The sequence below is a fragment of the Dermacentor variabilis genome, chromosome 3 (genome assembly GCF_050947875.1).
Source record: "Dermacentor variabilis isolate Ectoservices chromosome 3, ASM5094787v1, whole genome shotgun sequence".
In the NCBI taxonomy this organism is placed as follows: domain Eukaryota; kingdom Metazoa; phylum Arthropoda; class Arachnida; order Ixodida; family Ixodidae; genus Dermacentor; species Dermacentor variabilis.
In genome coordinates, this window is record NC_134570.1 from 168,412,867 (window position 1) to 168,427,167 (window position 14,301).

Below are 14,301 nucleotides of genomic sequence, written 5' to 3' on the forward strand. Positions count from 1 at the left end.
TGCGCCATATATCATAACCTCTGAGAGGGAGGAGCATTGTCAGTGCCTCACATGGCACATCGCATCGTGGCAGGAGCATTAAACTGCAATTGTATTATTGGGCTGTACGTGCTGAAACCACAATCGGAATATGAGGTAGGTCGAAGTGGCCCACTCTGGATTAATTTTGGCACCGTGGCGTTCTATAACCTGTCCCTAAATCAAAGTATGCGAGCGTTTTTTCTTTCGCCCCAATCGAAACGCAGCTGTCTCGATCAAATCCGCGACCTCGAGCAATGCTATAGCGGTCAAGCTATCGCGGCGGTCAGAAGTGTTGATATGACGTGCGACTGCTTCCGTTGTGTCGCGTAGACCCTGCGGCGCACTTTAATTAATGCGGATGTGCTTCTGCACGCCCTGCGAAAGTTGGCCGCTAGACATATTTGCACGGTTTTATTCTTTCAGTAATAGCAGAAATGCACCATATCGTACCTTGAAATTAAGTTTATCCAGCGTTTCCTTGCCTTTCCACGTCACCTTTCCCTATCACACCCCCCCCCCCCCGCACCGCCTTGTATTTGTATGGGAACTGGGAACGAAGAGTGGCAAGGCTGTCTTCACTCGTTTCGAGACTGCGTTGGTTCTGCCCATTCTCAGCCTCCTCTGCCCCTCCTCTTTGCCATTCTGTCTAGCTTCCCTCTCGACTTGCACGCTGGTAGAAGGGCGAGCTCTTGCGGTGGGTCACGGATAATTACAGCTTTTAAGAGGCTAATGAGGCGACGACCCAGGTGCTCCAAAGCACACTGTGAACATTAGACGCGGTGTGGTCAAAACGAGTTCCTCGCATCTCTTTTCTTCTCTACCACGCTCCTTCCATCTATATACGCGCTCTGAAGCACCCTCTGATTCGGTGTGCCGGACAGAAGCAGCCACAGCAGCAGCAGCAGTGGAAAAGTCGAAGGAAAAAGCAAAGCAAGGTGCCATTTAAAAAACGCTAATAGCTCAAAATTGCACTGGGACTCTCTCTGACGGGACCCCGCGGAAATGGGTAGAGCACTCTGTTCAGGAACCCACGAGCCCGGCGTGCTCGCTTGAACCGATCAAGCTAGTCCTCAGAGTCGGCGCTCGACAGCAAAGCTTCCCAATGTTGTGCCGTCGGGTGCGTGTTACGTTATTCATTTTTTTTTCATCGACATTACATATGGCACGATAAAGCGTGGTTGGTGTGTTGCAATCGATTCGACTATTCCGTGCGATATAGCTCTCGATGCATCCAGTGATTAGTGATGCATGTGTGTGCGGGTGGGGGGGGGGGGCGGGGGGAGGAGATATCTGTCTTCGATATATGCTGTGTGGCAAGATGGCGGGAAACTCTTTGGGGATGAGTTCTAGTCTTTCCACATCACGATCGTCTCGGCTGGAGGCACGGTAGACGTGCGCTTAAGCCGGGAGGTCGGCCTTGATATTACCATTTAAAGGTTCGAGACTGGTGATCGAGGATCATGGCTATATTATGCAGGTTAAACTTTCGTAGGATAAAAAGCGCTGGCTGTAAGGTTCCACTTTTAGTGCAGCAATTTATGCAAGCCGCTGGTGAGTAGGTGAGCACAACGACGTTAGTTATGCCATGGTTTTGCCTATATCCAACGTGATGGCCCCCTTTTCAGCAGCGGTAGTATCTGAATGTAAGGCTGTTGATGTAGTGATCTGCACAATCTTCTGACTCACGGCGAGTGTTCAAACAGATATTCAGTATCTTTCTGTTGGTCGTGAAGCAGTGCAAGTCATTATGTCGCAGCCCTTGTATTCGGATCTCAGGATATTGTTGCGCGTACACACACACACACACACACACACACACACACACACACACACACACACACACACACACACACACACACACACACACACACACACACACACACACACACATATATATATATATATATATATATATATATATATATATATATATATATGTAGTCATAGCAGAAGAAGCCAACAAACACTGACACCAAGGACAACATAGGGGACATTAGTTGTGCTTGATAAATAAAATAAAGAAACAATAAATTAATGGAAATTTAAGTGGATGAATTGAGTGGATGTGGGTTCGGTTCCCATCTGCGGCAAATTCTTTTTTCATGCACTTTAATTTCCATTAATTTATCGTTTCTTTATTTCATTTATTAAGCACAAGTAATTTCCCCTATTTTGCCCTTGGTGTCTGTGCTTGTTGGCTTCTTCTGATATGACTAATAAAAATCGAGCCCCTCGGTTAACCCTCTTTCTTCTCGTTTATATATATGTAACCGAGGGGCCCGATTTTGTTCCTTTTATATCATAAGCCAAAAAAGACAACATAGACGAAATTCCTTCCACCTCATAATTGAAATAAATATATTACAAATTTTAATTGATAATTATCAGTGGTCATTTAAATTTTTCACGAAATGATAGTTTATCACTGATTTAATTCAATTATGAAGTACCGGTAATTTCCCCTATTTTCTCCTTGGTGTGTTTGTTGGCTTCTGATCATTCTATGTATATATATATATGTTTGTGTGTGTGTGTGCGTGTGTGTACGGAGTCAACACAGCAACCTAGGACAACATAAGGGAAATTACCTGTACTTACTAACTGAACTAAAGAAATGATAAATCCTGGAACCGAAAATAGATGAAAAAAGGACTGCCCGCACGTGGGGAACGATTTCACGCCTTCGCATTATGGGTGCGATGCTCTGATGATCTTACCAACTGAGCTACCGCGTCGTCGTTTTCCGATCCACTTTCTGCGGTATTTATGTTTTACTGCTAGAACTTACGCTGGGAGCGTTACGCTTTGTGGTATTTTTTCTGGTAGCATATAATTATACTTTAATAATTACGATGATCGTGCGTTCTATGAGAAGGTCTTTTTTTTTTGTTTCAGATTGAGCTGAGTGAAGTGAAGGAGGAAGCGCTACTGCAACATGGTACGGAAAAATGCAGTGATATCAAAGAAGGCAATGTGTGAGCTTCTGGGAAAGCTGATTGAATATGGACAATATTTTCGATGACCGTATTGAAAATACATATTCTTCCAACGTAAAACACCATGTAGTCATGTGTGACAAATCATTAAAGGCGGTATACTGCAATGGCTGTTCCAGTAGCGTTTGAAATTGAATTCTGTACTAGCATTCTGTATTTTCTTCTGATGGGGTTAGGTAAAACTGCTTTTCTTCCTCGTGGGAACTTATTCAGCAGCCTCCTATCCCAGTTCCATATCTCGTCTTTAACGTCACGAAATTCGCGAAATAATTTGGCCTAGACCATGTGCTCCTTGTGCATTAATATCTTCTTAATAATGGACGAGCCGAAAGGCCTGGAAAGCATGTCCTGCACTCATTTCTAGCTATTAATTTGCCCTGAAACTGTTGCGCAGAAACGAAATGCCGCAGGAGGCAAAGCTCAACACTCTCATGTTCTGAAATACTATACATTCCATCAAAACAAGGGCAGAACATTCATAATGGTATTGTTGCCATACCGGCATCGCACAGGGTTGCATCCGTTAACGTGTTGTCTTTCTTTTTTCAAAAGTCTGTACAACGTATGCCTTGCTGAAAATCACCCTAAAAACAATCAGAACTACAGCTCTTCTTCTCTGAATATTTAGAATTAGCTTAACAACTGCAACATTACTTCAGTATACTTTACGGTTTCAGCGCCACAGTCTATAGCAAATTGCTCACTTCGAAGATTTTTCTCGTATATTTTAGTCATCTGGGTTCCACTTTGTATTCATGATGCCACACTTTCTTTTATCTTTCATTAATGAGCTTCGCCATCCCACAACCACCCTCCGCCAAATTACGGCATGCCCTACTGCAGAATGTACAGTTATTAGGAAATAAGGCCTGAATAAGTCACTCACTAAAACATTGCCGAATGGAAAGCACTCACGTAAATAACAATATATACGAAGGGCTTACGATGCGCCGATTCAAGCCCCCTGGACCACGTGATCATTGTGACTAGAGCTGCTATTCTACATGTGAACTGATATCAAAAATCACTGCGCCTTCATGAGTGTGGCCAACACAAGTCCATTGGATGATGTAGTAGCGCCGCAACTATCACCTCCAAAGCAGGCAAAGAAGGAGAAGGGCTTAAATGCAGGTATCGCGAGAATAAAACACACTAGTGCGCTCGAACTGAGCGGGCGCGGCGGCTGCCGCTCCCGAGATCCCGGTGCGCCATGGCTCGCTGGCCTGAATAAACTGCGGCTACGGTGGCTACCTCTTCGCACCGCGTCCCACAACGACATTACAAGCATTATGCCACGAACAGGCAACCGCGTATGAAAACGGCACTCATCTGAGGCGTTGAGAAAGCAAACATTAATATGAAATTATACACACAATGCAATATATTCAGATTATTTATTCATTCGCGGGCCATGCCCCACACAAAGCACGTCTGCACAGACAGATATTCTCCTAATGTGACAAAAGTCATAATATATACACGTGAGTTTATTTCGGCTTGCAACGACGCAGCTCGCATCGCTGCGACGCGGGCGGCGTCGTTTGACGCATTTCGATCATGCATGCACCTCAAACATTCCGCGACGTAAAAAGGTATAAATACGGGACCATAGCTTGCGCTGCCTAATTCTGACGAATGCGGCAGGCGCGTTTGCTGTTTTCGCCGTCACCGAATTGTTGGCTTGCTTTAGAGCACAAGTTCGCTGAATAAACTCTCTTTAAGTTTACCGCCGACGGCAGCGTCCTTTCTGTCTGCGTGCGTGCCAGGCAGCTCGCCGTCACCTACGTGATATTTTGGTGGAGATGCTTATTTTTCGGACACCCCCACAGAGCCGTGACACGAGCCCACGTGCCTCTGGACTTGGCAACGCGGAAGACAGCTCCAGAGAAGACAAGACGGAAGAAACCTGTAGAAGCCGCCGACTACAACGACTTCCCGACCACTACCTGCCATTGGTCGCCGTGTGAACCATCGCTTAACGTCACCAATGCAAGCCGCCACCACCCCTACGCCGTTCGTCGTCCAGCTGCCGCGAGTACTTCCGCTTTAGCGGTTCCACTTGCGAGGATGTACAAGATTGGCTGGAGCGTTACGAACGAGTGGCAACCTTCGACAAGTCCCGCCAAATGCTAGCGTCATGGCACTTGTCGAAACAGACGTGTTTTCAGGCGGCGATGCGATTGTCGAAGCGAACTTGCAGCTGCTTCTAGATCGCTAAACTTACGTCGCACACGTTGTCGTCCATCTGCGCGAAGGCAGAGCGGCCGTGCTAATAACCAATTTCAGCACGGAACACAAGCACCTAAACAGGGGTACGACGGTCGCTTTCATGGAAGAATTCGCCGAAATAAGTGACTCCTTAGTGCTCTCCGAGTCGTCCCATGAGGGGTCGTCGACGGGGACTGATGAGGTGAACTCCGACATTAACCCCACCCTGCCTCAATGAAAGCAAGAAAGGCTACGTTGCGTTCTGCGATATGCCAAATGTTTTTCAGTGTCGCCGAGGATCCGGCAAACGCAGATGGCGAAGCATCGCTTTATAACCGATGAATCGGCTCGTCCCGTCCGCCGAAGTCCCCACCGCGCTTCTTCGCGAGAACGTGAAACAATCAAGACAAAAGTTGAAGAAATGCCTCGCGACTACGTCATTCAACCCTCCGAGAGCACGTCGTCTTCGCCCGTGGTGGTTGTAAAGAAGAAAGACGGTACCTTACGATTTTGCGTCGATTATAGGCGTCTCAACGGCGTCACGAAAAAAATACGTTTACCCGCTTGCGAGAATCGACGACACGTTAGATCGACTGTGCGGGGCCAAGTACCTTTTCGTCGATAGTCATCCGGAGCGGCTGCTGGTAGATTGAGATCGATGACAGGGACCGTGAGAAGACTGCCTTCATCATCCCGGACGGTCTTTGCGAGTTTACAGTTATGCCATTCGGAGTATGCTCAGCGCCAACTACATTTCAGCGTGTCATGGACACCGTGTTGTCTGGGTTGAAATGGCAGATATGCCTTGTATATTTCCACGACGCAGTCGATTTCGCATCCACCTTCGATGAGCACCTTAATAGGGTGCAGACTGTGATAGAGGCAAATAAGGCGTCGGGACTCGCTCTGAAACCAGAGAAATGTCCTTTCACCTACGAAAGCTCCTGCTCATCGGCGACGTAGTTAATCGCGAAGGCGTTCGCACGGACTCAAAAAACGGCAGCCATCGAAACTTTCCCGATACCCAGTGAAAAGAAAGGTGTCCGTAGGTTTTGGGGGCTCTGTGCGTATTACAGGCGTTTTGTCAGAGACTTCTCACCAATCACCGAGCCTCTCACTCACCTTACGAAAGCCGGCGTGTAATTTACATGGAAAAAGCCCTAAGAAGAAGCTTTTCGCGAAATTCCAAGACGTTTGCACTCACCGCCAGTTATGGGCCACTTCGACGAGAGCGCTAAAACCGCTATCCACACGGATGCAAGCGGATTCAGTGCTGTGTTGATACAAACGAAGAACAGCCTCGAGCGAACCATAGGCTAGGCGAGCAGGTCCCTGTCGAAAGCCGAATTAAATGCCTCAACCAAAAATAAATGCCTCGCTATCGTATGGGCGGTGAGTAGAGTGACCTCCACCCTCTGTGTTTGCTTCCTAACCTGAAAGACCCGTCAGGTCGCATCGCTCGTTGAAGCCTGCGACTACAGGATTTCGACGTCACCGTCATGTATAAGTCGTAAGCCATAAGCACACAGACGCCGACTGCCTTTCGAGAGCTCCCGTTGAATCTGCCTCACCCTGCGACGATGACGACGATGCCTTTCTTGGGCCCATAAGATATAACACCTTCACACAAGATCAACGTGCCGATCCTGATCTACGTTATGTCGTTGAATATACCTCGAAGGCAAGACTGATTCGGGGCCAAAGGCGTTCAGGCGCACGCGTTGGTCGCTATGCCTGGGCGACAACGTGCATGTGAAGAAAAACTTCGCGCCGCATAAAGCGGCGTACGTACTCGTCTTGCCAGTCAAGCTACGGCAAGATGTTTTAGAAGCGTTTATCAATGAGCCGACGGCGGGATACCTGGGATTCACTCGAACTCTGAGAAGAATCCAAGAAAATTACTACTGGCCCGGCCTTAACGCAGACGTGGCACGCTACGTGAAAACCTGCCGAGATTTCCAACGTCGGAAAACACCGCCTACAAGGCCATTCGGCCTTCAGCAACCAAACGAGCCACCATGGAAACCATTCCAGCAGATAGGGATGGATCTGCTTGGCCCCTTCCCGACGTCTACTTGCCGGAAAAGGTGGATAGTGGTAGCAATGGACTACCTGACGCGCTACTCCAAGACAAGGGCGTTCGTAAAGTACATTGTTATCCGTCATTGTACACCCGAGGTAATTATTACCGACAGAGGTACGGCATTCACAGCATAACTCACGCAACAGATTCTGCACTTGAGCCACACGAGCCATCGGCGCACTACAGCGTCCACCCGCAGGCAAACGGCCTCACGGAGCGTTTAAACAAAACCCTCGCCGGCATGCTTGCCATGTATGTCAACGTCCGGGACAAGACTTAGGACGAAGTCCTTCCGTACGCGACGTTCTCGTACAAACACCGCACAGCAGGAGACAACGCAGATGACGCCATTCGAGCTTGTCTTCGATCGCCAAGTCACCCCCATGCTAGATGCGATGTTGCCTCACGTCGAAGACGACAACATCCATGCAGACCTTGCCGGCTTCCGTCAACGCGCGAGGAAGCTCACCAGCTCGCGTGAATGCGTATTAAAGAGCAGCAAAACATCGGCGCCCGACTCTACAACCTACGGCGACGAGACCAAGAGTACTCTGTTTGTGACTGCGTTGTGGCGTGGACACCGATTCGTCGCTACGGGCTTAGTGAGAAGCTCCTGTGCCATTACTTCGGACGCTACAAGATAACTCGGCGACTTGGGCCGCTAGTCTACGAGCTTGTGCCATATGGAGTGGCACAGTCACAGCGACGTCGAGTGCGACCTGAGATTGTTCACGTCGTGCGCCTCAATATGTTTTCGAGCGCTGGTGGACAAACGGACATTTTTTTCGTTTTTCATGTTTGATTGCATGCATACGAGTTTATTGTTTAGTTTAGCATTGGGACGATAGTTTTTCATAGGGGGGAGGGAGGACAGTGCTAAGTGCGTTTATTTTGACTGGCAGCGACGCGAGCGGTGCCGCTTCACGCGTTTCGATCATGAACGTGCCTCACACATTCTGCGACGAGAGGTACGAATACGGAAACATAGCTTGCGCTGGATCATTCAGAAGAACGCCGTAGACGCGCTTGCTCTTTTCGCCGTCACCGAGTTGTTCGGTTGCTTTAGGACAGAAGTTCGCCGAAAAAACTCTAGTTAAGTTGAACGCTGACGCAGTGCCCCTTGCTGTCTGCCTGCGCCCCAGGCAGCTCGCTGTCACCTACGTGAAAAAATTCAATTGAGACAATTTGCTGTTAAATTTGTGTACCAAAATGGCGATTGTAAACTGCAAGGCAAGTATATCATGTCTGTTGGAAATAAAGGTTACAAAAGCCACCATGGCGCTCGTAAATGATCCGTCTTTCCACCACAGTTCTGAACACAAGACGCATGCGCCGAGAGACAACATATAGCGTTTATTAGCGATTAACGTTTCTGGCCTACTTCAAGCATTTTGGGCCTATCTATCTATCTATCTATCTATCTATCTATCTATCTATCTATCTATCTATCTATCTATCTATCTATCTATCTATCTATCTATCTATCTATTATGTGACCCAAGTTTCCTACCAGCATAGGTCACCAGAATTGTGCGCGAGGTCGTGATGGCCATCGAGGTCATTCTATCCTCCTCACCTCAGCTTCGCCATCTGACCTTCATCGTGCCATTGCTCTCAAGGCTTTTGCTCCTACCTAGTTAGCCAAATAGTTTAATTGTTTGGACATAACACGTTTTACTCCCACACCATGAAATGTCCACCACGAGATGTAGCACAGAAACAGCAACACTCCTCGGAGGCACGCTGGCATACTTATATGCACACGTACCAGTCTATATAGATAAGAATGGCGAGCTGATTGCGCGAAGCCAGACAACTTACGTAATGATCTACGCCTTCGCAAAGTAGGAAATCTGAATTTACCTGGCGGCTTGATATTTTAAGTGGAAGCGGTGGAAGCAGGCTTGCCGGCTTACGCGGCGTTTGACGAGTTGGGATTGGCGAATTGTATTAAATATAGCGATGCATAAACGATGTTTCAAAATTTCTTACAAACACTTGTGAATTCACCCCTTACCCTTAGCTCTCCCACTCGACCATTCTCCCCGCGCGAGTACGGCAACCGGCCGATGAATCTATCCGACCAGATATTCAGGGGTTTTTTTTGTACATGCCCTTTTTTATGTCGACGTTTGTAGTGATTGCCCTCTTATCGCCATATCTTTGTGAGAGACCACTGGCTATGCCTACACGTCGAAACATGGATACTAAACACCGTGGCAGAGGCATATGAAGCTATCGGTGCACATGCAATACCTTCGCCAATGCATTGCCACAGCATTATCATAATTGTCACGAATGCACTACCTATAAGATCGACTAGTGTCGCAAAAAACATTGAAAGCCTTGCGAGGTGACACATTGTTTGATTATTTCGAAATCATATACTGTAAGGATCATCTCACCAACTAATAACTTTCATCTACGTACTTTCCGGGATCAATCCCGCTTACTATTACACTACACATGTTCGGAATAGACACAGTTTGGAAAATACCGTCTTATGGAGTGCGTCACACTACATGGCAAGAAATCTACCAATGGCTCTTTAAGGAACCCGCGGTAAAAGAAGAAAAAAAAATTGCTTAGGAATGCAGTAGTTACACGACGTTATTGCTGCAGTGAAAGGTACTGTATTACCTGTACCTGTGCTGTTTGAAGTTTGCCTATGTAAAAGTAATTTGGTTGCCGGCCTGGTGCCCTTACCCACAAACTTGCCTCTGCGTGTGCTCTCTTTCCCATATGCAGAGTACCAAGTTCGAGCGCGCAGTCTTGGACCTCTGTCTTTCTACAAATACATTCCACGCATTACGGTGACGCTGTTAAAGGCTACTTTCCCCACTATCCTGTCAGCCCGTAGAAAAAAAAAATACCGGAGATAGTGCAATGCCCGGCCGACCCGCGGCGCAGTTGACGCAGTCGTTAAGCATCTCCATGCGTGGGCCAATCCCGGCGGAAGTGAAACAAGCGTTAAACACTCCGCATACGTGGGACGATTGCGAAGACAGTGCTATACCGGGCCGACCCACGGCGGAGGGTGATGCAGGCCTTAATAATTTCCCATACGTGGGCCGATCCCAAAGAATGTACAATGCCGAGCCGACCCGCGGTGGAGGTGCAGTTCGACATTAAGGGGCCCACAAACACAGTTTCGCAGGTCATTCTTCGTCACAGAGTGTAAGCGCACTGAGTTTTTATTCTCTTGATCTTGTACAAACTGTTGTCCTTAAGTACATTTACAGTTTATGTGGCTCTTCTTTTGCGGTGTGGTGTTTCTCGCTGAAATATAGTCGGGAAATATCTTGTATGCCAAGTTGCCGAACAGCATGCTCTTCTTCAGCACATTCTTAGCAACCATTGCTCTTGTGTCTGTTTTCTTCAACTCAATAGGCTTCTTTCCTGCACCTTAATCGCCACATGCGGTGCTTCTTGCATTGGTTTCTTACAAAGCTCCATACAAAGTGCGGGGCCTGTTCAGAACGTTAAATCTTCTATGAGGGCAAAAAGAAAAAGATTGTTCAAGCTACTACTGTGTTATTTCCCGTGCTGAATTCACTCAAAGTCATGCGCTAACCAAAGTCCGCAGAATAGCTCGCTTTAGGGAACCTGAGTGCAATTAGACAACCATATGCTGGATGGATCGAACCGTTTTTGTTACGCGCGTTCAAGGCGAGCACAAAGGAAAATATAAAGAAACCTACATTAGTAGACGACTCTTCCACAATCCCGAAAAAAAAGCTTTTACTATAAAAACCGGCATAATAACCCAGAACAGATTCAAGAACAACAACCGTATGGCGACGCCGTCTTGGAGTTCACGCAACAGCTCGCCGATAAGTCATGCATTTTGTCGGCGTAAACTGGGTCCTAGAGACATTTTTCTCGGTAAAAACAGAATACATTCTATTAAAGAAGAGCCAAATACTGAACACAGCAAGTTTAAAGAACTTATCGCGAGTAAGGCCGACTAGCAAACAAACACCTCAGAGGCAAGTCTAGTGGTGCCAACGTGCTTGGTTGCTTTAAATGATTATTCAATGAGTGGAAAGTTGCTGGCCGAAAGCAAGGGAATGTGTTTGCAAGCGCAATATCAAGCGCTTTAAAAGTTGTACCAAGTAGGTGCCCTGTGCACTAAAGCAATGCAAATGGTAATTCCGGACACTCTGCCGAAAATTCTTAATATGGAACTTGTAATAACTTGGGGGTGGGGGTGGAATAGGCATGAGCAAGAAGTCGCAATAACACCAAGCTATGATTTAAGCCTGGTGCGCAAAGAGTTATCTACAATCGTCCATAGCGCAGGTTTTGAGTTAATTGTTATAACATTCCACTCCTTATTTATAACAACAACGAATATTGTGATGCCACATATCTAAAACACCAGCAGTAGAAGAAATTCATTGGAATGCCCTAATTACTGAAGACCCCCACGTCAACGTTTTTGCGTTTATTGGCTACTTGTATCAAAACTCAACATACTTATCACGCATAGACTATTTTCTATAAAAAAAGATGGTTTCTGCGATGAACAGGACTAACAATCTTATACTTAAGATTGTAAAAAACTTTTTTTAAACACGACAGCGAGCCCATCTACAAGTATAGATGTCAGAGCATAAAACAGGGAAATTTTTTTGACCATCTCGTTCTTACTGAAATATCTCACACATGAGGTTGACAGCATGCAATAGCCGTAAAATTTATTTTTATTCAGTTTTCGTGCCATATCTCGCCCCTAATATCGTATTTACTTGGCACAAAAAAGTCCGCAAACAGCAAAACCTTATTTGTCCCCCTCAGCATTCAACCTTACTGCTTTATAGTGAGGGTCTCAGACACAGAAAAAATTGCACGGTCAAGAATTCCTAAAGTAGTTGTGCGTATCACTTTCATGCAGGTGATACGTGTCGTCCATGAATTAGCGAAAATACCTCGCGAGTGGAACAAAATATATGTATTTGTCACGAAGTTCTTGAATGCCGCACGGGGCAATGACGCCCCCAGAAAGAACCCTTTATGCGCTCAAGGTGCGTCGGCTGGCGTAGGTGACAGTCAAAATGCCACCTTCGCAATGCTTGCGTCGTATTAAATGGAGTGTCTGCAGCCTAGGACTTCTTGCACCGATGGTTGAGTTCCGGGGCATGACGGAAGCGGCGGGTGTATTGACGCCGGCGACCGAGTGTCGCGTGCTATGTCAGCTGACGACAGTGCGCGAGCCGTTGCGGTCACCACGTGTGCGTATTGAGAGCTCGCCTTGTGCCTGGTGTCGAGGACGGTGGGCTCAGGCAATCCCTTGGTGGCGACGACAGACGACGAGCTTGGCTTTCGTGGAGGGGTTGTCGAATTGCTTCAAGTGGCCGGGGCCCCAGAGCGCGCGTGCGAAACACAACGCACATGGTCCACCTATCAAGTTGCTGCTTGAGGAACTGGCAATGCCCGCCTTGGTAAACCAGGTCGGCTGGAGCAACATGGCCTCATTCCTTTGGTCGTCGTAGTTGTTAAAGCCTGGTAAGTTGCGGACAGATGTTCAAAGGGCCGCGAATTGGCTCTCGGTGCTGGCTGAACTATCTGAGAATGTTATCCAGACACATCATTGCTGGGTGTGCTCCGGAATAGGCAAGTTCACTGACATTTTTTTTTGCGGTATGAACGCGACAATCTGAGGTGAGATGTCGTGCGGCTCACGCTCTGATGCTTCAGGGCGCCGAAAGCAGCCGTTGGTGGAGGGTGACTTCTAAAGACTGGCACGCCGAAATAGGTCAAGAGGTGCAGCTTGAGGTCATTGCAAGGTGTTATCCTTGGAGATCGTAGCGGCAGGTTTCAATGTATAGGTCAAGGGGGAGGATATATCTTAGAGCCTCGTACTTGAATGGTTGAAGGAGTATTTGGTTCCCAGCTAGGGCTTCCTCCGGCATGGCGGCCCAGCCACCGACGGCTTCAGGCTTAAACCGAGGAAGGAACGCGTCGGACTGTGGGTTTGACCAGCCTGCCATCGCCGCGCCGCGAGGAAAAGTTGATCAGTCCGCAGGTCAACAATTGCAGGCAGCCCCTAGTAGTGCCAGGTCATGTTTAGGCCATTAATAGCACATATGCGCAAGCTAGGTAGGACATCATATATTTAGAGGTATGTAAGTAGTTATTTATTATGATAAAAGATACATCTACAACATAATCACGTGGAATCACAGAACTACATTGTGTAGCAGACCACGTGTCATCTTCTCACCCTACAGATCCTCTCTGAACAGGGGGAAAAGCTTCATTGATTGTGAAGTGGTATAGGGCTGTTAAGCAACAACAGAAACAATGATGAACCTCAAATTTCATTTACACAGTTCTGCTTTCCGCAAACGTTACACCTTATAACACTGTTCTTATGGTCAGTTTCGCAATCCATACAATATTTTATAAATCATCCACACTAAGCTTCGAAGTGTGTGTTGTTGAATTATACAGGGGCGCACAATACAGGGACGCTTAAATGAGCGACAAACAAGGTAAGGCTACGTTGGCTTGAAATACCCACAAACACTTCTGGACGTGACACCTCTCCAAAAGGCAAGGCAATTATACACCAAAGACGAGCAGCACTTCGCCGAGCTATAAAAGTAGACTGTTCTTCTGGAGTTAATTTTGCGCATTCCTATATTACCAAATAGTATCCGGCATAATGAATGGTCAGCTGCCATTTTTTGAAGTACGTTGCATTAATGGCAGGGACGCTGATATCAGTGTCACCGATAGTGCTAGCCATCGTGTTTTACATGAGGTAGTCTTCTTTCTTTTACCGATATAGTGAAATTTATTTTATATAAGAGTTTTGTAGTGTATCATGACATTAATATGATATCTGGTGTCGGAACAAGCAATTATTCTTTCACACTTAATGTACTACAGCTCTTCGGGCCAGAAAACATAAAACTGTTTACATCTTTCTACTTTACTGCCTCTCTTTGAGCACTAGGTGCTAGACAGTACCCTTAAAAAACTTCT

At 46.9% G+C, this 14,301-nt stretch overlaps 1 protein-coding gene across 1 annotated transcript in view; it reads left to right on the forward strand.

Moving 5' to 3' along the window:
* The window catches only part of LOC142574311 (sodium-dependent multivitamin transporter-like), a 79,728-nt gene extending 76,605 nt beyond the window's left edge, over positions 1–3,123 (forward strand). The window contains exon 8 of the mRNA XM_075683430.1: positions 2,917–3,123. Coding sequence (XP_075539545.1) covers positions 2,917–3,000 — 84 coding nt within the window. The 3' untranslated portion in view covers positions 3,001–3,123. The remainder of the gene's footprint in view (positions 1–2,916) is intronic.
* The last annotated feature ends 11,178 nt before the right edge of the window (positions 3,124–14,301 follow it).